Source organism: Pseudophryne corroboree, chromosome 2 (assembly GCF_028390025.1).
Source record: "Pseudophryne corroboree isolate aPseCor3 chromosome 2, aPseCor3.hap2, whole genome shotgun sequence".
Lineage (NCBI taxonomy): Eukaryota > Metazoa > Chordata > Amphibia > Anura > Myobatrachidae > Pseudophryne > Pseudophryne corroboree.
The window spans coordinates 793043264-793069058 of NC_086445.1; the positions used below are offsets into that span (position 1 = coordinate 793043264).

Below are 25795 nucleotides of genomic sequence, written 5' to 3' on the forward strand. Positions count from 1 at the left end.
AACTTGCTTCCTGCAGGCAGGCGATACAGGTCCATCCCTGCTGAGTCCACCAGAAGCCTCAAAAGTTTCTTTCCCCAAGCGGTCCGCCTGCTGATCTCCTGAACATTGACTGACTAGACGTACATGTAACTCACTTGTATCCCTATGGTATACCTATCTGTATGACTTTACTTGCCCCCCACCTGCTCAGAGCCATCTTAACAGCAGTGTAGGCCCCTAGGCACAGCAATGCACTTGGGCCCCTACCCACCCATCAGCGGTAGGGGTGGGGGTGCTATCAGCGACAGCTTTGATGTCCCGCGAGGGGTAGGGGAGTGCTATATTTTGCTCAGCATGTAGGACCTGGAGAAATAATTTCTGCTAATTACTTCTTTACTGCACAAATGGGACGAGAAGGAGAACACTAAACTGTAGAAGGGGACATTGTGCTGAATGAAGGGGCCCTGGTACATGACTTCCAGGGTGGTAGGGGGTGTTTAATACACAGGGGAGGGGTGGATAGTGGAGTGGACTTAATATTCATCATTTTCTGGGGGTCAGGGCAGCTTGCTTTACTGTAGATATCTCCAGTTCCTGGAAATAGATTTCTTAGCTTTAATGGGATAAAAAAAAACCAGAGCGTCCCACCTTTCACGAGGTACTGGGGACTTGGGGATCAGACTTCAGGAGCCAGAGCAATCCACCAACAAGAATATAAAACTGCATATTAAGCGTGTGGAGCTGGAGCAGGGACCAGCTGCTTGAAGGCTGATATCTCTGGTTCTGGTCATAGTAGAGACAGGCTGCCAGTGTCCACTGAAAGTAGAGAGTTCCAGATTTTGGAGTATACCCTCAGAAAAACTCTAAGTCAGACAGAACCCGAAATATCTGGCTGGGAAGAACAATTAACAGGCTTGGATGTGGACCACTGCTTTGAAGTCGGATATCTCCGGTTCCCCAGGGCCGATTTTCAAAAATCTAGTACCCCTGGAAAGAGGGGACCCTCAGCTATCAGCCTAGGGCCCTTTTAATCCTGGGGCCCTTGGGTAAGAGCCCATTGAGCCCATACGAAAAGATGGCCCTGCACCTGCTTATCTGTTACCTACTTGGCTGTTGTATAGCAAACCAAAGAAAAATCCCTAGTATACGCAAGTATACCTAACCAATAAAGCTGATTTTGATTGTTATTCTGCCATACATGATGCCAAAAACAATGGCTTACCACAGTGTTTCCCGATTCCAGTCCTCACAGACTTTTAACAGTGCATGTTATACAGATCTCCTAGGTATATCCATTACTGGCTGACACATTTTAATAAATAGTATATCCATTACCTGCTGACACATTTTAATTAATAGTATACCCATTACTGGCTCACACATTTTAATAAATACTGCTAACTATTTCAATTGTTGTGATACTGAGGAGATCTGTAAAACATGCACTGTTAGGCTCCCTGAAGACTATAGTTGGAAAACATTGGGGGTCATTCCGAGTTCGCTCGCTAGCAGATTTTAGCAGCATTGCACACGCTAAGCCGCCACCCTCTGGCAGTGTATCTTAGCTTAGCAGAATTGCGAACGAAAGATTCGCAGAATTCCGAATAGAAATTTCTTAGCAGTTTCTGAGTAGCTCGAGACTTACTCCTACACTGCGATCAGCTCAGCCCCTTTCGATCCTGGTTTGACATCACAAACACGCCCTGCGTTCGGCCAGCCACTCCCCCGTTTCTCCAGACACTCCCGCGTTTTTCTGCACACTCCCAGAAAACGGTCAGTTTCCGTCCAGAAACACCCACTTCCTGTCAATAACACTCCGATCACTTCAGCGATGAAAATTCTTCGTTCGGACGTGAGTAAATCTAAGTTTTGTGCTAAAATACTTAGCGCATGTGCACTGCGTACCATGCGCATGCTCATTTTTGCCTTAATCGCTCCGTTGCGAAAATCGGCAACGAGCGAACAACTCGGAATGACCCCCATTGTATGTACCATTTTACCCAGCAGTAAATGTACATTACAGTAGCAGACACTGTTGTATGGAAAAAACACAGGGAGGTTATTCTGCACTTTTTACCTAAACTGCAGTAGAATAGCTATTTGCCTTAATGACTTAGAGTATACAGTTATGTGAACATTTATATTTTGGAGTTTGTTGGTCCTATAAAATACAACATACAGTATGTAAAGGCAGTAGTAGTTGACTTTTAATCCTAAAAATCCAGTGATCTTGGTGCTATACCAGTTGAATGAAATCTTTTTTCTTTTACAAAAGACTTTCTTGACATCACTAAGTATGCAAGTTACTGTGTGTAAAATGTGTTCTGTTCAGTTATGCTAAACATATTGCATTTTTGTTTGTAGGTCATCACATGGTCTGGAACTTATGATCCCGGAAGGGAACGAAGCAAGGTATTTATATTTCTTTTTTTACATTTATTTGATGACACGTCTGTTTTTTTCATGTGTTCTACATAGGACAGTCTGACAGCTGTATGGATTATTTTTAACACTGCTGGCACTGAGCATCGCAGAATTTGACAGTTTGCATTGTCTGCTCTCAGCGAACACGATTTCCTATCTGAACAAAATGCAGTGTGAAATACTTTGTGGCTTTTCTAGCTAGAAGCTTTGTGTTAACAGGGAAACTCCGCTTATATCATTTATGTTTTGAGAATACATGAAATTTACATTTTGACTTTGGCACCATATATGCAAAATCAGTGAAAGAACTGGCCAGCACTACTTTGGGAGTTACAGTAACTGCTATAGGGCCTTATTCAGGTTTGTTAGCACAGGGTAACATATGGCACAGGGTATCACATGGAACGGGGTGGGGGCCCAAAGATAAAAGATGGCACAGGAAGGCGCAAAGTAACAGATGGCAAAGGGGGCACAGGCTAATAGATAGCACAGGGTAAAATATGGTACATGGCAATGCATGGCACGGGGGTGGGGTGGGGGGCAAAGGATATCACATAGCACAGGGTAAAACAGGGCACAGGGGAGCACAGGTTAACACAGGGCATAGGGGGCACAGGGTAACACATGGCACAGGGTATTGCATAGCTTATGGTGGCACAGGTTAATACACGGCACAGGGGGGCATGGGATAACACAAGGCACAGGGAAGCACTGCCAGGAGACTTTGCGTTGAGAGAGGAGGAGGGGAAGGATGGGCACAGTACCTGGTGGAAGCCGGCTGCTGTGTGACACCTAGCACTGCAGGAGTACTCGGAGCACATACTGCTACTTCCTGTCACAGGTAGGAATGGCCATCGACCATCGATGTAGAATACTTTTGCCATCGGTGGATGAGAACCAGATGGTTTCCCTCCATCGATGGCATGGCATAACCAAATATTTTGAATTTTTTTTATTATTACTAGGTGCCGGGAGACGGAGCATAGCTCCACCCCCTGACACCCACAAAGCCATGCCTCTGGGCCCTTATTGGCATGCTGCTCGCGCAGTAAGGGGTGACCATCGATGGCCACACTCCAGCCCAGCAGCGTGTGCTGGGCTTGGGAGAACAGCTGTAGCTGCTGCTGCCAGTTAAGGGGGGAAAAGCCCGGGGCCCCCACTGGGCCCCTCCATCAAACCTTGGCCCTGGTAATTCGTACTCTCTCCTCCCCTCTCTCGGCACCACTGGGTTTAGCAGGTACATTCAAGTGACCACAGGAGAATGAAGTGTTTTAAAAGAAACAGGCTTTTATCTTGTGTGCTAGACATGGCCCTAGAGTGGTGCAGCCATGCAACTAACAGGGTGTGGCCACACCCCCTGCACAGGGTTCCCCGGGAGGTTACTATACCGGGGCCCAGGATTTCTCTTGGCAGCCCTGTCTACACCCATGTCTAACTGGGCTATTCATATTGAATAAGGAGACAAGACAGACCCATAATAAGCATTATTTTTAATAATTTAGCATCTGCTGTGGAATAAATGAGTTAGAACTTTATATCAATGATTTAACTGGTGAGACATATTCCTTGTGCAGCCTGTGTCATTTTGGAATGAACATTGGTCTTGTTTTGACCTTCTGACTTGCATAAGTGTCACCCCTAGCCTAAAACTTGGCGAGATATTGGGGGCGATTCTGTATTAGGCACATCTTAAGAAACAGATGCATTTCCTAATATCAAGCCAACTGTGCACGCGTCTGAATCTGAAAATATATAGTGCACATACCCATACATTTAAAGTAACAAATGTATGGAGACTAAGTAAGTAGGAGTTTCTGGACGGCAGCTGGGCAATGAATATTAAGATGTACAGAGCAGCTGTGTCTGATGATAGTGTTGTGTGCATGTAGCCCGACTTCCATGCCTGATTAGATTTTGTAATGATGCTGGGATGCCTGTTTCAGAAGGATCTATTGCACCTAGCATGGGGAAGGTGTAAGTCCAGATCCAAAAGATGACAGCTGCTGAAGCACCGATGCAAGAAAACCAGTGGGCTATGCAACTGGGAGGCATGAAATTAAACTAATACATACATAGACAGACACACAGCTTCATTAGCATATCTTAGTCCATGGACTGCCACGGTGTCCATAGTATCATCAACACTTTAAGTAAGTGCCCCATGCATTCCCAGTTTCTACTACATTATACACACTTGGCAGAGTTGGTAGTATTTTTCCACTTTGTCCATATAGCTATAGATATTACTATACCCTCCAGTTTCACCTTGTGATATCACTCTGCCCTGATCTTGCATACTATTTATGCCGGTAACACTTAACCCCTAGCTAGAGTTAGCCAGGATATTCGTTTATGGATGGTTTCCAAACTGTGTTTAGCATTGCTTGATTGTATTGTGTAGAACATGTACTTTATGTATATTGATAACTTTTTAATGTTGCCAGGTGGGGTTCTCAAACACTGCTAATATTGTATAAGCATGATTTTTTTTAAATTATAATATACCTCCTGGTCCAATGGTTCACCATCAATAGTGTTATGAACCACAGGTAGTGGTTCATTCCTATTCTATGTTTATAGTTGTCTTGCAGGCCAGGATTTCCCGTTGCTCTGGTTTTGGAAGACTCTTGTTTGCTGCCGGTGGTGAGTCTGTGTGATTGCAGCTTGTTCCCATGTGTTCAGCCTCACCTGTCTGTTGATTGCACCTCTCAGTTGTGCAGCAGGGCAGCTGCACGACATACTTAATTAAGACTCTGTTATATTCTGGCTCAGTGCAATTCACAGACGCTGGTGATATTTCCAGAGTTCTTGAGTTCTGAGCTAGTCCCTGCCAGTTCCTGAGCTCCTGTCTAGCAGTGTCTGTCTAGCTGCTTCCTGTGTCGGTTCCAGTGTCGGTTCCAGTGTCAGTTCCAGTGTCAGTTCCAGTGTCTGATCCCGTGTCCTGCCGTGAAGCGTTCCTGTCCAGAAGTCCTGTGGCTTTGTCTGTTCCTGGTCGAGTATCTGGCTTCTTGGTGTCCACCGGTCTGTCGTTTGGGATTCTGCCTGTCCTCCGGTTCTGAGAGCCTGTGTCGGCTACATTGGGGGTTCCCGTCCGTTTGCCAGTACTTGTACCAGTTCCGTGAGTAGCGGCTTTGCCGCGTCCGTCAGCCTAGGCCGCTGTATTCCTTGGTTATATCTGTCACTGGTGTTTTGCAGAGGGTTCTGCATATGCTGTCACCGCCGGTACACAACAGTATTGTGTCGGCGAGTGGACAGCATTTCCTTTGTTGTTCTTTTCCTTTGGCGGCGTGCAGCACATATATTTAGTTTTAGGGTTGTTAGTAGCCCCTAGCCTTCTGTTTGCTTAAGTTAGAGGTCCCCTTGTTATTATCCTGTCTCGGTTCACGCCTTGTCTCACTCTAAGACCTGGGGGCATCGGAGTTGGGCAGACCTAATCCGCCCTTCAAACGCGGCTGCCGTGGGCCCAAGAAACCATAGTCACTCAGGCGTGAACTGACCACACGGGTGAAACAATGGAGGTAGGGTGCTAGGGGCTATTTCCACACCACACCTTATTTCAGCGTCACGTTCTGGTGCTCTGGACTCACTATGCAACATCTCCCTTGTTCTGAGCACCAGGAACCTAACATTATCACCAGCCCTACAACAAAAAAGAAATAAAGCTTTTTCTTTTTTGGCCCAGTCCAGTGTCTTGTCTAGAATCCAGTCTTGTCTAGAATTCAGTGTGCAGAATCCAGTCCTGTCAAGAATCCAGTCCTGTCTAGAACTCAGTGTGCAGAATCCAGTCCTGTCAAGAATCCAGTCCTGTCTAGAACCCAGTGTGCAGAATCCAGTCCGGTGTTTAGAATCCAGTCCTGTCTAGAATTCAGTGTGCAGAATCCAGTCCGGTGTTTAGAATCCAGTCCTGTCTAGAATTCAGTGTGCAGAATCCAGTCCGCTGTTTAAAAATCCAGTCCAGTCTTGTCTTGTCTAGTTTAAAAATCCAGTCCAGTCTTGTCTTGTCTAGAATCTTGTCTAAGAATCTTGTCTAGAATCTTGTCTTAGAATCGTGTCTAGAATCGTGTCTAGAATCTTGTCTAAGAATCTTGTCTAGAATCTTGTCTTAGAATCGTGTCTAGTCTTGTCTTGTCTAGTTTGAAATCCTCCTATGCCTACTATGCAAGCCCTGCAAGCATCTCTCTCAGCCCTGAACTCTGCTTTCGGTGCTTTGAAACCTGAGCGGCTGGAAGTTTTGCAGCAATCCTTTAAGCAACTGCAAAACATTCTGACCAAAATTTTGCTTATTTTGCCAGAAGTTCTTGAGAGTTCATTCTCTAAAGAGACTCTTGTTCACAGTATGGTGACAAGTGAATCCTCAGGTTTAATTAGAGAGAAAAAGTTTGAAAGTTTTCTGCGGCCCAGGCTCTCAGAAGAGGAGCGTCTGCGTCGCAGAAACTTAGATTTCTGCCTATATTGTGGGGGTTTAGGCCACTTTCTGCAGACCTGTGAATTGCGCAAGCCAAAGTGTGGCGACAAGTCCTGCCCTCTGGCCAAGTTTAGTCAGGATACAAGACCTACTCCTGTCTCTACTGTGGCAGAGGTACTTGTCACACAACCCACACTAAAAAGCACTCTGTCCTATAATTGGGGTCCTTGGGCTAGGGAGCCCCATTATAGATTCAGGAACCAAAGGAGAATGTTTCTCTCCTCTCTTGATTTTCCTGTTGAAGCAGAGTTGCAAACCCCTGGAGCGGTGCCCGATGCCCAGGGTCCTGGAGTGGTGCCCGATGCCCAGGGTCCTGGAGTGGTGCCCGATGCCCGGGGTCCTGGAGTGGTGCCCGATGCCCGGGGTCCTGGAGCGGTGCCCGATGCCCAGGGTCCTGGAGCGGTGCCCGATGCCCGGGGTCCTGGAGCGGTGCCCGATGCCCAGGGTCCTGGAGCGGTGCCCGATGCCCGGGGTCCTGGAGCGGTGCCCGATGCCCAGGGTCCTGGAGCGGTGCCCGATGCCCAGAGTCCTGGAGCGGTACCCGATGCCCGGAGTCCTGGAGCGGTACCCGATGCCCAGAGTCCTGGAGCGGTACCCGATGCCCAGAGTCCTGGAGCGGTACCCGATGCTCTAGGTTATAGAGGGACATCGAATATTATAGCTCAGGTGTCAATACCAGAAGGGGTCTCAGAAGCTGTTACCCCAGGTAGGGACTTGAAAAGCGCAACCCCAGAAAGGGTATCTAAAACCATAGTTCTAGAAGGGAACTCAAGAAGCAAAACCCCAGAAGGGATCTTTGAAGTAATATCCCCAAGTGGGGTCTCGAGAGACGCAGCCCCAAAGAAGGGTCTAGAGGTCGCTTCCCCAGTAAAGAACTTAAGAGGCATAGCGTTAGTGGAGGTTCTGAAGGCTAAAGCTTCAGCAAAAGTCCCGGAAGTCATAGTCCCGGGAGAAGTTTCGATAATTATCGACTCGGAGAGGGAGGCCGACGGCCCAGCCCCAGAAAGGGAGGCCGACGGCCCGGTCCCAGTAAAAGAATCCGAGGTGCTGACCCCAGCGGGGTTCCCGAAGGCCACTGCCCCAGCGGGGTTCCCGAAGGCCACTGCCCCAGCGGGGTTCCCGAAGGCCACTGCCCCGGGTGGGGTTCAGAAAGTCACTGCCCCGGGTGGGGTTCAGAAAGTCACTGCCCCGGGTGGGGTTCAGAAAGTCACTGCCCCGGGTGGGGTTCAGAAAGTCACTACCCCGGGTGGGGTTCCGAGGGCCACTGCCCCAGGTGGGGTTCAGAAAGTCGCTGCCCCAGGTGGGGTTCAGAAAGTCTCAGCCTCGAGTAAGGTCAATAGTGACCAGGTCCTAGCAAAGCACTCTAGTCAGTCAGATGGGAAGGAAGCAGATCCTGACTCTGTTGATATCTCAACATCTATAATCTTTGATGGGGACTTAGTCCAATTTCTGGCGCTTTACAAACATTATTACACCATTTTGTTGTCTAGACCATTTCTGGGCATCACTTCAGAGAACCTTGTGTTCTATCTAATATATTCCTTTAGAGGAGAGCCTTTTGAGTGGGCGACCAGCCTAATGAAAGCTGAAGATCCCATTCTTCAGGATCCCCCAGCATTCAGTGATGCAGTTATTAAAAGATATGGTTCCAAAGAAATTGGTTCAGGTTCCTCTAGGTCACCCATCTTATCTGCTGAGAGTTCACCGTATACTGTAAACTCGGCACAAGAGTCTCAGCCCGTTGTTTTGACTGCAGGATGTGCTTTTCTGTCTTCTTCTAATAGTAGTACTTTGCCTGAAAGTTCAGCTCCCAAGGTTAAGAAACCAATCTCTGATTTGAACCCAGCCTTGCTGGGAGGTACCATCAGTTCAGACAATGTTTGGGGAATTACCTTGGTCAGACCTCAAGAACTTTGTAAAAATAAGAAGAAGAAGAAAAAGAAATAATTATTGACTCTTGCCGTGATATAAAAAAAAAAAGTTTTTTTCCCCCTTGTCTTGTGTCCAGTGGCCACCGTCAGGGGGGGGGGGGGGGCACCGTTACAAGCTGTTGCCACAGCTTGTTTCTGTTAGACCAGTGTGTCAGGTTTTTTTTTGTATCCCTTGTTTTGGAAAGTCTGAATTTTGGGGTCCTTTGACCCCTCCTCAAGGGGGGGGGGGTACTGTTATGAGCCACGGCTGTGGCTCATTCCTGTTTTGCATTTTGGTTATGTATTTTATGTTATACTTCTGTTTATGTTCCCCGTGGGTGTCTTGGGGTGTTCGGAGCTCACCCTTAAGGAGAGGGTACTGTTATGAACCACAGGTAGTGGTTCATTCCTATTCTATGTTTATAGTTGTCTTGCAGGCCAGGATTTCCCGTTGCTCTGGTTTTAGAAGACTCTTGTTTGCTGCCGGTGGTGAGTCTGTGTGATTGCAGCTTGTTCCCATGTGTTCAGCCTCACCTGTCTGTTGATTGCACCTCTCAGTTGTGCAGCAGGGCAGCTGCATGACATAATTAATTAAGACTCTGTTATATTCTGGCTCAGTGCAATTCACAGACGCTGGTGATATTTCCAGAGTTCCAGAGTTCTTGAGTTCTGAGCTAGTCCCTGACAGTTCCTGAGCTCCTGTCTAGCAGTGTCTGTCTAGCTGCTTCCTGTGTCGGTTCCAGTGTCGGTTCCAGTGTCTGATCCCATGTCCTGCCGTGAAGTGTTCCTGTCCAGAAGCCCTGTGGCTTTGTCTGTTCCTGGTCGAGTATCTGGCTTCTTGGTGTCCACCGGTCTGTCGTTTGGGATTCTGCCTGTCCTCCGGTTCTGAGAGCCTGTGTCGGCTACATTGGGGGTTCCCGTCCATTTGCCAGTATTTGTACCGGTTCCATGAGTAGCGGCTTTGCCGCGTCAGTCGGCCTAGGCCGCAGTATTCCTTGGTTATATCTGTCACTGGTGTTTTGCAGAGGGTTCTGCATATGCTGTCACCGCCGGTACACAACAGTATTGTGCCGGTGAGTGAACAGCATTTCCTTTGTTGTTCTTTTCCTCTGGCGGCGTGCCGCACATATATTTAGTTTTAGGGTTGTTAGTAGCCCCTAGCCTTCTGTTTGCTTAAGTTAGAGGTCCCCTTGTTATTATCCTGTCTCGGTTCACGCCTTGTCTCACTCTAAGACCTGGGGGCATCGGAGTTGGGCAGACCTAATCCGCCCTTCAAACGCGGCTGCCGTGGGCCCAAGAAACCATAGTCACTCAGGCGTGAACTGACCACACGGGTGAAACAATGGAGGTAGGGTGCTAGGGGCTATTTCCACACCACACCTTATTTCAGCGTCATGTTCTGGTGCTCTGGACTCACTACGCAACATCTCCCTTGTTCTGAGCACCAGGAACCTAACAAATAGTCTCCATCATTGTGCCATTGGTACTTTAAATTAGAGATGTGCAGTTCGGTTCTCCAGAAGTCCAAATCCACCCGAATTTTGTAGCTCTAAACCGAACCAGAACCCGGTCTAGAGTCCCCAAGGAGATCCGATCCAAGTCCTGGTTCGAATTTTCTCGCAGTTAGGAATTAGGATTTTATATCCGAATTTCAGGTTTTGGATTGCAAAAATTAAATCAATTTAGCTGTTTTTGTTTATTCTTTCGTTTTTTAGGAATTTTTATCAATGATTATTGATTTTTTTATTGGTTTTAAACCGAACCAAAATTCGAATCTGAAAAACACATGAGGGTGGTTTTGCCAAAAGACGACAATGAATTAGAACCAAAAGCCATAACACAGGGTCCACACGCTTCTCTGCTTTAAAATGATCTGAAAACCGTTGCAGGAAAATCATCATTAGTTTGAACTATTAAGTCGGGAAACATGTCCACAATGGGCCAGGTAGAGATGGAGGGCAGGGATAAGGGACTAATGATGGGAGAAAAAATAATCACTGTGTAACTATTAGATCCTCACCATCAATGGTAGTGAAACATTGGCCCAGTGCTATCGATGGCAAAACATTGACCATTTAATCATCAATGGTCAATGTCCATCTCTACAGTAAAATGAAGAATATGATTCAAAACCTGGGATTGCGCATCAAAAGGGCTGTGAGAAAGACATTGGAGAGAGATAGGAGTACTGTACGTGTAATTTTCAGTATGGGAACCATCTGGTAATTGTCACATTTAAACTATTGTTTCATACTATATGCTTTTATACATAATATATTGTGTCTTCTTACACCCACTATTTGCGTATGTGAATTATTTAATCATGTTGATATACCAGTCAGGCTAGGGGTGACACATAAGGCTGACCAGCCATCTAGCAGGATGAATAATCTAACTATTTCTCCAGTATCCTCAGGCCAGATAACACAAGAGCTAAACTCTTGCAAGGCATGCATAAGATATACTTACACCCAATGTTCTAAAATCTTATTTTAATTGTGAAACTACTATGATTAGTATTGTGGACTCACAATTTGCAGTATTGTTAGCTACCATGCCCGGCATTGCTGGTTTTTTCTTCTTCTGCCTTTCTCTTTCCCTTCTCATCTCTCCAATGGATTCAGCTCTCAGATGCGTGTAAGTCTGTATAAATGCATACACTTGTGATATGGAGTGGGAATTAAGACACATTTTATATTTTTTGTGCCATCACTTAGCAAAAATATTTGGAATTTAAAGCTTACTCATAACTATAAAGCAAATATAATTTGTAAACCTAGATCTAAACACTAGTAAATGTGCAACAGTGATGAAAATGGGCACTTACAGTCCCATAAACTAAGTAGATAGCAGTGTGTAATACTCCATCATCTTGACAAAAAAAAAAATACTTTTGCACAATACCCTCACAATTCACAGACTTAAATGGATTTTTTTTTATGTTGAAGCTTTTGAGAAATAGTCTGAAATATGTAAGGATATATTTAAAGAACAAGGTTACTCCAAGAAGTTTGGAAAATAGCTTTTATAAGACAAGTAACCTTGACTGTAACACTTTATTCCATTATAGGACTCATGAACCACCTGCAAGAAATACATTTTGATAATGGTTTTGCCCATTCACCACACAATTCAACACCTTTGAGAAATATAAAACACATTGAATCACTGGCATATTTTAAATTGCTATTGGGTCCTTTTATATTGTATGCCATACATGATACATTACATAGTGACCTGATGCTATCTTAAGAAGTGCAAAATCTCTGAAATATTATCTCTCGCATATTTAGCAGTGGAGAGAATAATTGTGTTTAGTAAATGGCTCAAAGAATCAGAAATATTTTTCCTATACTGACAATACCAAGATTAGAAAAACATCTGGGTTTACCCAAAAAATATGCAGAACATATTCAGTTCAGAGCAATGAGCAATTCAGAGCAATAGCCATAAAGTATTGAAGAAACGGTCAGCATGACGGCACAGCCGATAGAGGTGCAAGGTGTGATATTGACCTGTTGAGATGTGCGCAGCTCAAACATTAAGACCGCATATCCACAGTCACTGAAATGATCCCCATAACATAAAGTTATTGGCTATGGCCCTCATTCCGTGTTGATTGCTCGCTAGCTACTTTTAGCAGCCATGCAAACGCATAGCCGCCGCCCACAGGGGAGTGTATTTTCGCTTTGCAAGTGTGCTAACGCCTGTGCAGTTGAGCGGGTACAAACACATTTTGTGCAGAACAAGACCAGCCCTGTGCTGTAGTTACTTATTCTGTGCAATGATTGCAGCGATGAAGGTCCCGGAATTGATGTCAGATACCCGCCCTGCAAACGCCTAGACACGCCTGCGTTTTTCCAAACACTCCCAGAAAACGATCAGTTGACACCCATAAACTCCCACTTCCTGTCAAACTTCTTTCGATCGGCTGTGCGATTGGAATCGTCGCTAGAAGCAGTGCAAAACAACGATGCTCTTTGTACCCGTACGCCACGCGTGCGCATTGCGCCCCAAACGCATGCGTAGTTTTGCCATTTTTTTAAATGATCGCTACGCAGCGAACATTGACAGCTAGCGATCAACTCGAAATGACCCCCTATGTGCAGGACAACACAAGAGAGAAGGGGACTGACAGTTAAAACTTTATTTTAAGCACCTTTGTCTAAAAGTCCTCAACAAAGGCTGTGAGATTACTTTTCTTTACAGAAAATATAAATGCTCTAAATTACTTTATGCTAAAAACACATAAAATGGACTTAATGATGACCAGTCTTGGACCAGGGGATTGCAGTAGTAGGAGTCCATGCTTAAGGGGTGTGGCTAGCTGCCGCATAAGCTTGTAAGCTTGACTAACCATTGGAGAATGTATGGTCCTTTTTAAATGGGTTCACTACGATATGCCGGCGGCCGGGCTCCCGGCGACCAGCATACCGGCGCCGGGAGCCCGACCGCCGGCTTACCGACAGTGGGGCGAGCGCAAATGAGCCCCTTGCGGGCTCGCTGCGCTCGCCACGCTACGGGCACGGTGGCGCGCTATGCGCGCCACACTATTTTATTCTCCCTCCAAGGGGGTTTGTGGACCCCCACGAGGGAGAATAAGTGTCGGTATGCCGGCTGTCGGGCTCCCGACGCCGGTATGCTGGTCGCCGGGAGCCCGACCGCCGGCATACTGAAGACCACCCCTTTTAAATATATACATAAATATATTATACAATATATTATATTATAGATAGATAGTTCATGCATGATAATGTAATACACTGTAGTAAATAATTCCATAGTCCTGGAAATGTAACAGGTATAATAATTAGCTGGGCCATAACTAGGGTGGTGCAGACGGTGCCTTGTACACTGTGCATTTGGTGTGTGGGCGCATCGTCCGCAGCCACCCTGATTAGCCGTGTATGAGGCAAGAAATCTCCACTCTATGCTACATAGCTTACAGCAGCAGACAGCACGGTATGTGTCTACACCTGCATAATGTGTATAAGTGGCTTTACAGTGGTGTAATTTGTATAAGGGGCTCTACCATGGCATAATGTGTGTAAGGGACTTTACAGTGGTGTAATGTGTATAAGGGGCTGTACCATGGCATGTGTATAAGAGGCTTTACAGTGGTGTAATGTGTATAAGGGGCACTTTGGGGAAATGTGTGTAAGGGGATCTACTGTGGTGTAACGTGTATTAGGGGGACAACTGTGTGGTGTAATGTGAGTAATGGACACTACTGTGCGGTGTAATGTGAGTGACTGATACTACTGTGTGGTTTAATATGTATAATGGACACTTCTGTACTGTGTAAATATGTATAGTGGACACTACTGTGCAGTGTAATGTGACAAACGGAAACTACTGTGCGGTGTAATATGAATAGCGGACACTACTGTGCAGTGTAATGTGTATAACATACTGTACTGTGCAGTGTAATGTGTATAACGGACACTACTTTGTGGTGTAATGTGTATAATGGTGATAAAGCTGATTACCTTAGCGGCTGCTGGATGTAATCCTTAACCTACGTACTTTTTACCCAGTTAGCGTACACAGGCCCGTACCGTGTACGCACCTTTCGTACACACGCTGCAACAGATGTACAAATTACACACTTTGTGTACACACACACCGACACGCTGTAAGCACAATGCAGCTACACGTGTGGCTGAAATAGACCATAAACCTTAGCAGGAAAGGGACACGACACCAATTGTATTTAAATATGTTGGGGTCCGACCCACCAACAGTTATTTACTAACAGGGGGTTACAATAGTAATACAATTCACAATAAGAGATACAGTCTACAATCAATGATACATACGTTTGTTCGCAAGCGCCACCCGGTCCCGGTCCTCGGTCAATCAAGATAGATGACTTTCAGAGAATGTGTGACCGGCCAGGCAGCTTGGCTTTTTAACCATTTGTCCAGTTCATGATACAATAGAAACTGTAATCTCTTCATCCATAGGTCAAAGGGCTGGTCATTTACAGTACAGGAGGGGTCATAGGTGGGAGATGCCTGGTCCAGGTGCACTTGCAGATGGTCTCCACTGGGTTCCCGCCGAATATCAAAGTACAGTAAATACAGTGTAATATTAATATTCTGTTCCTGCGCATATCTATGCGCAGGAGCGTGCTGTCTTCTGCAAACTGCTACCAGAATATTGCTCTTAAAATACTGTACAACTGGATACCAAACACCACCTCCTAACCAAATTCTGTCCCCTCATATCCTGTAGAGGTGAATTCCTTTGTTATTGTACCTTTTAAGCAAGTGTAACTTGCTGGTGTGGTGCATGTAGGCTATGTGTAAATCGTGCACTATGTGGATAAAATATGAAATGTGTCCTTGTGGCTTTTGCATGCAAATACATATGCTACCGTAATTACTCATACCACGCGCTAATACGCACCACCGTGTGAGCGGTTATACGCAACTTGCGAGTATGTGCACGCACGGCAGAACAAGTACGCGCACGGAGGCCATCGTTGTGGTGTTTGTACTTGGTGCGTATGGCTGCAATATTTTTGACTTCGACAGTCCACCCTTTGGCAGTCATCAATAACTGCCACACTTAACTACTAAACAGAAAATATTACCTATACAATATATACAAAGTTCGGATGATCGGGGGAGAGTTGTAGGTAGGAAATGTATAGCCTAGTGGGATAGTAAAAAGCATGTATGTATGAATCAATGTCTGAGGGGCATGTATCATTGTGCCGTATATATTCTAAGTAAGCTTCGAGGTATTGCAAAGTATACATTAAATCCTTCTCATCCCGTATTAAGGGTCTGTACTTGGGCAAACAAACACTACCAAGCTCCTTTCGGGCAAGGGTTTTTGACCCTCACCTTTTCAGCTTCTAATACCAACAAATGGGGAGCACATTTATTTGATGATACATGGAGGGGGAAACATATGTGAGCGCTACTATATGTGGATAACACCTGTCGACTATGTGTGCCATTAACTGAGGGTTGCAGTGATGAAGGTAAGACACATATATAAAAATACATTCACATAACATTGGGTATAGTTGACATCTTTTCCGGTTGGATGTTTCTGGGTAGAGGGGGGAAACAGAGAGAAATGGTGAAAGAAACAGGCCATGACATTCATTTGCAATCCTTACCATAACACTGTCTCTACGGATGGATCATAAATCAAATCTGCTGCTGTAACAACACCCTCGATCCTTAGACTCATCAAATTTGTGCTGTGCTTGCGCCGCGTCAAGATTTGAACACACCTGAATATCAGACCAATAATTATGACGACACCCAGGATACAAAGGAGAAACTTTCCCACACTCATAATAACATTCTGTGCCCACTCTCCTAACCCTGAGAACCACTTGCGTGGGTTCAACCATGAGACCCAGCCGGTCAGTTCATTACCCACCTGTCACAGCCGTAACGTAGTTAAGGACCATCCTATGCTGGATCAATTCTTTCTTGTAGGCTTGTAACTCCCTACCCGTATACCTGAAGGTGTCATCATACATCTCGGTGATATTATCTATCAAGTTCGCCAGCGCATGGATGTACCTGTAATTTATAGTTCCTCTAGCAGTACGGGTGATATCTAATGCGAGAAGGAACTGAATCCCGGTGGATTCATGGATCAAATCAGAGGCTTCGTGCTCTGCCCTATCTATAAGGTGTCTCTTGATGATGTGTTCATAATGGGTATGAGTATAAGGAGTCTGAGCGTTGCGGTGAACGTCTTTCATTTTGTCGTGGGTTATGGTCATGACCTCTGGTAGTACTCTCCCAATATAACACAACCCCTCAGAGCTCGGAGTAAGCCACTTGTACGCTTTTCTCCCACATATGAAATAGGCATCATCTGGGAGAACATAGGGGACAAAATGTAACAACACCATATCACAAATCTTCCTTATAAAGAAACCAATCCCTAGTTCTCTCATTTGCTCAGTACAAGTATCTGGCTGGATGATGTGGGCACAATACCCCTGCGACACTTTTCCAACCTACATGGTTTTGATCCCACGTGTATATCTGTACCGAAAATACTTTCCACTGTTGGCTATCTTGCGTACAAGTTCAGAGTTGATAGGAATCCTCTGTGTGAAAAGTCATTGTCTGGTTATTCCAAGTCACTTCCCAATTTCCTGGTTTTCGGAAATTGGAAACATTAAAACACAACAGGGACCTATCTACATTGTACTGGTAGAGCTTCAAGCTAGGGGGCCTAGATATATTGAATTTCTTGTCCACCGGTCTCCCACCCCATAATTCGAGTACCTCATCTACAGTATAGTTAAAGGGTATGGTACTAATCCTGACTTACTCTGTCCTTGAGGTACCTGTGAGCACACCCAACATTCGGTTTGGTTTAAGACCTTACCCACTAATGAGTGGTAATCACTCAAGGGATGTCTGCCCATGTCGGCATTAATGTTGGACTGACATCTTTGGATGCACCCATCTTCGACTATGTTCTCGCAATTTCTACATATACAATATTCGTCAGACAATAACCCTTTACAATGCCTCCGAGCTCCATGACTACCAGAGCGCTTACTGATACCAGCCTTTACTAGATTGATGTGCTGCTCCCGAGATCCTACAAAACCATACTCGCCATCAGAACCCATTTCAGATCCTTACTCGACGTCTCTGGGACCCTCGCAAAAACATACTGCCCTGATCAAAAACAGAGTTACCAGAAAACCCCGAAACGCAGTCTCTTGAGGTAGATCCATTTCGTTAAGGAGCAGAAAGGAAATTAAGAAAGGAAACAAAATAAAGGAAAATGCAGTGGGCGAGAGGTGAAAAAAAGAAAAATGGTACGACAACCGTCTTTGATTTTGTTGTTCTCCGTGCTCAGGTGCCGTCTCAACAGTCCTGCCTCTCAGCTTTCTCGGAACAAATTCTCTAGTGATACGAGGTTCTCTTCACCTTTATCTTTGTCACGAGTTTTCTCCGGGTCAGCGACCTTCTTGCAGTGGAACGAGTGGACCCAAGTCTCTCTCTCTGCAAGCTTTAGTGCTGTCGTGCTGGTCAACAAAACTTGATATGGTCCTTCCCACCTGTCTATGAGGCAACCTGAGCGTAAAAAAATTTGAATCATCACATAATCCCCAGGCTCAATGTCATGACAATTACTGTTCGGTAGGTCAAGAATCACTAGCTTTAGATTTCTTAGTTGATTTCTCAGCTGCTGGCTCATCCTAACCAAGTATTGCACAGTTATTTCATTATTGCACTTCAAATCATCCTGGGGGTCTATCATTACATGGGGTTGTCAACCAAAAAGTACTTCGAAGGGTGATAAGTTAAGCGGTGACCTGGGAGTGGTTCTGATGCTGTACAACACTAGTGGCAAAGCTTCTGGCCACAACAATCCAGTCTCAGCCATTACTTTGCTCAATTTATTCTTAATAGTGCTGTTCATTCTCTCCACCTTCGCAATCGCCTGTGGCCGGTACGGAGTATGCAGCTTGCTATTAATACCCATCTGTTTGCACATGACCTGAAAGACTTCACCTGTAAAATGGATACCCCTATCACTTTCAATTACTCTAGGGATACCATATCTGCACACAAATTCCTGCACGATTTTCTTTGCAGTGAACGTAGCAGTATTTGTGGCAACAGGGAACGCTTCTGCCCAGTTTGAAAACACATCAGTACAAACTAAAACATATTTCAAATTCCTACAGAGTGGTAACTGTATGAAGTCGATTTGTATTACCTGAAAGGGTCCGTCTGTAGGAGGGATATGGGATGGCTCTGTTGGTATTGCCTTACCAATATTCTTCCTCAAGCAAGTAAGACATGTCATTGCTTTCTTACCTGCATGAGAAGAAAAGCCTGGTGTACTCCAGTAGGCTCTTACCAGCTTGCACATACCCTCCTTGCCCAGATGAGTCAGACCATGTGCCGCCTCAGCTAGACTTGGAAGATATGCTCTGGGGGCCACTGGCTTACCGTGTCCATCTGTCTAAAGTCCTGAGGACTCCTGACCATATCCCTTCGCCTTCCAAACTGCCTTTTCCTGTAGGGAACACAAATTTTGAATGTTTTGAATGTTGTGTATTTGTTGTGTGGAGTAAAACCATCTGTAGAAAAGAGGGGAATGAAAAAGAAAATGTCAGGTTTGCGTTCACCATCAGGCTGTCACACCATCATGCATATCAGTGTCTGTACACCGTTCCCTTCACCAGTATTCTCATTCTCCACCCTTTGTGCGAGACCAGGCACACTGCAGTAATACTGGTGTCATTGTGCTGGTGAGATATACTGGGTTTGGGCAGAACTCTGAAGGACCAATTAGGCATGTGGTGTTTGAACTGTAATCGGGTCCATGTATTGTACCCTCCTGTAGGTGAACATAGAAGATGGAGAGGAGACAATGGCATAGAAGTTGGTAACAGATACGTTTGTAGAGGTAAAGAAGATTTTATATAATTTGACAACTAGATTGGGCACTACGGGGAATGACTCTCTACTTGGTTTACTCCCCTTAAAGAAAAATTCTGTTTGTGTTGTATCCCTACTGGGACTATCCCAGCCATCAATCCAGTGTCCTGTCCATCCGAAGTTCATAGGGAACCCGGTATCTGTGAGATCATTTCCTCTACCTGTGATGGACATGAATCTAGAACAGTGAAATGCAATATTAGTCTTCGTGGGTATCTAACATACATTGTACTTCCTGAGCAGGAGCACAAAATATGTTTTTCTTATTTAACAAAGTTTGTTACATTAGTCAGGGGCAATTTCTGATAGGGAAAAGTTTAGAATCATAAACTCAGCAAATTTTGTCAAAGGGTAACGTTGCATTTATTTAGTTCTTCCCATTAGCCGAATTTGTGTTTTCGATATGGCTTGTGATTCCTTACTATATGTCCCTTGGTCCCATCTATGTGTTTAATAATGTGGCTTGTGTTCTTTGTCTAGGGGGTGTATATTTACTATGTGTCCCATTACTCCTACAATCCCTGGCAAAATGTCCTTTCTTTCTACAAATGTAACATAGTTTTGATCGTGATGTACCATCAGGGATCTGGGGTTTAGGCTGATGGGACTTTCCTGTATGTGCCTGCATACTTACCGTCCTTAACCTCTTCTCCTGTTGTTCTCTGCGTCTAGAGATATTCTTGTGATGTTCAATAGCGCACTCTCTGAGATTATCTACTGTGACCCCTCTCCAATTAGGCAAAGATGTTTGCACCCTGACCCTCAATGCCTTATTGAGCCCGTCCATTAGCACAGAGACAGCTACCTCCCTGTAATTTGCGTCGTTCCCTATATCCGATACCCCAGTGTATCTAGCCATTATTTGCAAAGCCCTATGGAAATATTCAGATGTCATTTCATTTTCTCTCTGCTTTATGGAGAAAATTTAGCTCCACTTAACAGCAGTGGGGAAATACAATCCTAGTTGTATGTTAATTCGTTCCACGTTCTCCTGATTGGATTCATCAGTCAGAAGATCGTCTGACTCTATTTTACACTCTGTGATAAATTTGTGGGTGTCAATATTAGGGGGTAGGCATGCTTTCAAAAGTGTCCGCCAATCTTTGTTTGCAGGTTCATGGGCATTACCCAAATCCTTGATACAGGTTGAGTATCCCTTATCCAAAATGCTTGGGACCAGAGGTATTTTGGATATCAGATTTTTCCGTATTTTGGAATAATTGCATACCATAATGAGATGTGATGGGACCTAAATCTAAGCACAGAATTCATTTATGTTACATATACACCTTATACACACAGCCTGAAGGTCATTTTCGCCAATATTTTTTATAACTTTGTGCATTAAACAAAGTGTGTCTACATTCACACAATTCATTTATGTTTCATATACACCTTATACACACAGCCTGAAGGTCATTTAATACAATATTTTTAATAACTTTGTGTATTAAACAAAGTTTGTGTACATTTAGCCATCAAAAAACAAAGGTTTCACTATCTCACTCTCACTCAAAAAAGTCCGTATTTCGGAATATTCCGTATTTTGGAATATTTGGATATGGGATACTCAACCTGTATACTTCTGACATCTGGCTAAGTGCCTCCGGGGATCGGGGAATTCTGAAATGATTGACAGCATCTCTGATCTGGTCCACGGGCAATACATTGCATTATTCCTGGTGAGGGTTACTCCCTGACTATCGGTCCTCCTAATGGGAGTTACTATTTCCAAGACAGGATGTAACCCAACCATTCCATTCCTAATTTGTTCACTGTGAGGTTTTAATGTCTCTGTGTAATGAACAGTCTCACACTTACCGGTAGCTGTGATCTCACCAGTCCTTTCAGTGGGAGAAACTGTTACTGCTCTTATTGGTTGGGCCGGGCCCACCTGAGTTTCCTGTAAGGTGACTGCCTGAATGAGAGCTGAGATTAGGCTGGATCCTTCATCTTCCTGTGACCTATAACCTTGGAGAGAATTCAAAACAGGATACAACTTGCAAGGGTTAGGGTTAGCACATTGATTTTGCATTTTACTATCATTTACAGATATACCATTGATTGTAGCCATTTTCTCCCCTTCAACTTGTGTCAGTAATGGTGTGCTCATACTCACATTCCTGCCAGGTTTGGAACTTGCTGTGCGAGTCAGTTTCCTTGCACCTCCCCCTCTTGCTGCCACAGATTTAAACAGTCGCTATGTCTGATCCTTTGTTTTCTAGATTTGATCAGACATATTCTAATACCTATATTCTGCAGTACCTCTGGTTCAAAGCTACCCATCCCAGGGAATGATGCCCTATCATCAGCAGTCATACGTATCCATTCATTGCAATAAGCCTCCGCGTGTGGACCATATTTCCCACACATAATAAACCTTGCTGACCCCCTGGGCCGTGGCTCTCCAGCCTGAACCCTGGCTACTGAACGTCTCTCACTTGAGCAACTGGCTCCCATTGTGGGTCCTTTCCCACAAACACCACCAAAATACACAATGCAAGCAGACGGAGAAAGCTCTCAGAGCGCTCTTCACCGGCTCTCGCCCACGTTGGCCAGTACTACGATACACTGTTGATAGTGGAAGGCAATGTACCCAACCTAGGGCTCCTATAAGACCTTACAGCACCGTAATTTCTTTCGGTGGAGGCTCTGTTGGAATATTTTCCTGAGAGAGGCAGCGAAAAATTCCTTTTCGGTATCTTTCCACTGGAATTTTTTGTAGGGAGAGAAACAGACTATCGATCCCCCTTTCCAGTGGAAGCGCACCAGGGATATTTCCTGTAAAGCGAAAAACCCCTTGTTTACACAATCACATTTGCGTGTGCTTCCCACAGCGCATATGACACAATAATATCACGTTGTGCTGTGTATAACACACGGACGTGCGGTTCAATTGCACAGCCTATAGATACTAGTTATCTATGTGCCCTACGATCGCGGGAGTCGAATTCACAAGCTGCGCTCCTCAGCTGGAGCGTAAAAAAAAAAAACCTTTGTACTTCAATTCACAATTCCCTATCACGCTCCTGTGCAAGTCTCCTCACGACTTGCGTATTTCTCTCTTTATTTTCACGTAAGGTAGCGAACCTTATGCCACCGGGCCTCTACTAACCCAGTGTTCCCTACGGGATCCCGAATTCCGGGGTTCGACAACCGTTCACTCCTACTTTCACTCACTCAATTACACCTTGTTTTTCTTTTCTGTACAGAAAATATCAATCCCTGTGACTGGCTACTTTGCCCCAGAGGTAGTACAGTTTAAACAAAATATTATATTAATCTGTTTTTGAAATCGGATAGTTATGTGCTATTGTATTAAATGTATACTATCCCGCCTTTAATTGAACAACTTTCGTGTGATTTGTACTTTGCGTCCGCAATCCTACTTAACCTTGCTTAAACACGCGACCGTGCGTGCCTTTACACCACATGTGCGCTCCTGTACTTTGTCCGTACCACGTGTACAAACGTGCGTCCGCAACTCAACAAACCACACAGTCTCTATAAATGTGAGCAATAAAAGCTACTATCGCTCACAAACACAACACACACTTTTTCCGTATAAACCTGAGCGACCAGGCCAGAACTGCGTTTTGTGTTTTACAGTTACACCCCTAACACACTATTTCAAATATTTATATAGCAAACAAATGTATCTGATTTCACACAGATCTAAAATGACTGTAATAAGCTATGGACCTATGGCAGCAGTATGTGAGAGAGAGTATGCAAAGTATCGGTACGCTTTGTGTACGCTTTTGGTGGCAAAAATTTTACACACGGATTTTTAAATAGCTTTTTTACTGTTTCCTCCGAGTTCTGTCAGCACCTCTGTAAACTAGACAGAGCAGACGTGATCTAATCAGCACAAAAGAGGTTTTTAAAACACCCAAGCAACCAGGGAAAGGTTTTACTTAAAGATGCGTCTCCACCCTTTGCTGATAGATCAAAGTCTGCTATGACTTGCAAGTCTATGAATGTGTGAAAAACTGGACTGAGCCCCCAATTGATAAAGCTGATTACCTTATAGGACAGAAAAAGCTATACCTTTTACATTAAAACCGTAGCCGCTGTGGCTGCTGGATGTAATCCTTAACCGACGTACTTTTTACCCAGTTAGCATACACAGGCCCTTACCGTGTATGCACCTTGCGTACACATGCCGCGATGGATGTACAAAGTACACACTTTGCGTACACACACACCGACACACTGTAAGCACAATGCAGCTACACGTGTGGCTGAAATACACCAAGAAACCTTACCAGGAAAGGGACACGACACCAATTGTATTTAAATATGTTGGGGTCCGACCCACCAACAGTTATTTACTAACAGGGGGTTACAATAGTAATACAATTCACAATAAGAGATACAGGCTAAAAATCAATGATACATACGTTTGTTCGCAAGCGCCACCCGGTCCCGGTCCTCGGTCAATCAAGATAGATGACTTTCAGAGAATGTGTGACCGGCCAGGCAACTTGGCTTTTTATACATTTGTCCAGTTCATGATACAATAGAAACTGTAATCTCTTCACCCATAGGTCAAAGGGCTGGTCATTTACAGTACAGGAGGGGTCATAGGTCGGTTTGAATAGGTGGGCGATGCCTGGTCCAGGTGCACTTGCAGATGGTCTCCACTGGGTTCCCGCCGAATATCAAAGTACAGTAAATACAGTGTAATATTAATATTCTGTTCCTGCGCATATCTATGCGCAGGAGCGTGCTATCTTCTGCAAACTGCTACCAGAATATTGCTCTTAAAATACTGTACAACTGGATACCAAACACCACCTCCTAACCAAATTCTGTCCCTTCATATCCTGTAAAGGTAAATTCCTTTGTTATTGTACCTTTTAAGCAAGTGTAACTCGCTGGTGTGGTGCATGTAGGCTATGTGTAAATCGTGCACTATGTGGATTAAATATGAAATGTGTCCTTGTGGCTTTTCCATGCAAATACATATGCTACCGTAATTACTCATACCATGGGCTAATACGCACTACCGCGTGAGCGGTTATACGCAACTTGCGAGTGTGTGCACGCACGGCAGAACAAGTACGCGCACGGAGGCCATCGTTGTGGTGTTTGTACTTGGTGCGTATGGCTGCAATATTTTCGACTTCAACAATGGTCACTACTGTGTGGTGTAATGTGACTAGTGGACACTACTGTGTGGTGTAATGTGACTTGCAACTATTCTTTGTCCACGCCCCTTCCCCATAAAGCCATGCCCCTATAATTTTGACCCCACGCTGTCCCTATTTTACATATGGGGAGAGGGGGGCACCAATTGTCATTTTGGCACAGGGCATCAAAATGTCTAGTTACAGTACGGCTCTGATAAATACATAAAGGTGATCCTGTCTTCATATAAAGTATATAAAGTACTGTATATGAGGGGATGAAGTCAAAAGGTTGACAATACCATTGCTGACATTCATAATGTTGACACCACATTGTCAACGGTTATAATGTCGGCATTGTGACAAATATAAGGGTGTGATCTATTAGGCATAATTACTCAAAAAGTGTAAATGTGTAAGTACAGTAAACACAGCTGCATGTTCCAATCTTTGATCAGTGCAAGAATCTCAAAGCAATACAACAAAAAGCAAAATAACACCTGATGAGGAACTGCGCTTTTAAAATCACAACACTACATCTGATACTGCAGAAACAATAATTTCATGACATACTAAAAGAATATTAAAAAAATTAAACGTATTTAATAATGTAAAATGAAACTCAATATACAGATTTTAATCACACCGATCAAATGGGCACGGGCACTATACCAATAAATGTAAATGCCCACGAGGGGACTCACTGCCTCGCTACCGGGATTCCGGCAGATGGGATGCCGCTGTCGATATACTGATAGTCGGCATCCCCTCTGCCAGGATATCGTATGTATCTCGTGTGCAGGGCCGGCACTTCCATTAGGCAGCTTTAAGGCCCATACACACTGGGTGATTTTGAGCTGAAAGTGGTGTGTTGAGCTGCTTTCAGTTCAAAACTGCCCAGTGTGTATGCCCAAACAGGTGTGGATCATTAGATCGACAGTGTCTAGGTCGACAATGTGTAGGTCGACCACTGTAGGTCGACAGTCACTAGGTCGACAGGGTCAGAAGGTCGACATGTTCTAGGTCGACAGGTCAAAAGATCGACATGAGTTTTTTTTTTTTTTGGTGTCGTTTTCTTCGTAGAGTGAGCGGGAACCCCAATTAGTGCACCGTGTTCCCTCGCATGGCTCGCTTTGCTCGCCATGCTTCGGGCAAGGTGCCTCGCTCCGCTGCTGCTTCGCTCGGCACAGATTACCGTTCCAATCATAGTCCACGTGGATCGTTAAGTATGAAAAAGTAAATTTAAAAAAAAAAAAAACCTCATGTCGACCTTTTGACCTGACGACCTAGAACACGTCGACCTTCTGACCCTGTCGACCTAGTGACTGTCGACCTATAGTGGTCAACCTAAGCATTGTCGACCTAAACACTGACGATCTTCAGACCAGATCCCTGCCCAAACGATGAGCGCTGAGTGCTGATGCGCGCTCCCGC

The 25795-nt window shown here is 44.8% G+C and overlaps 1 protein-coding gene across 3 annotated transcripts in view; it reads left to right on the forward strand.

Annotated features, from left to right (window-relative positions):
• Positions 1-25795, forward strand: part of LOC135048735 (uncharacterized) — a 1076079-nt gene that overhangs the window by 864608 nt on the left and 185676 nt on the right. For all 3 annotated transcript variants that reach the window (XM_063955577.1, XM_063955578.1, XM_063955576.1), the window contains one exon: positions 2344-2391. In XM_063955577.1, the coding sequence (XP_063811647.1) occupies positions 2344-2391 (48 nt within the window). The remainder of the gene's footprint in view (positions 1-2343; positions 2392-25795) is intronic.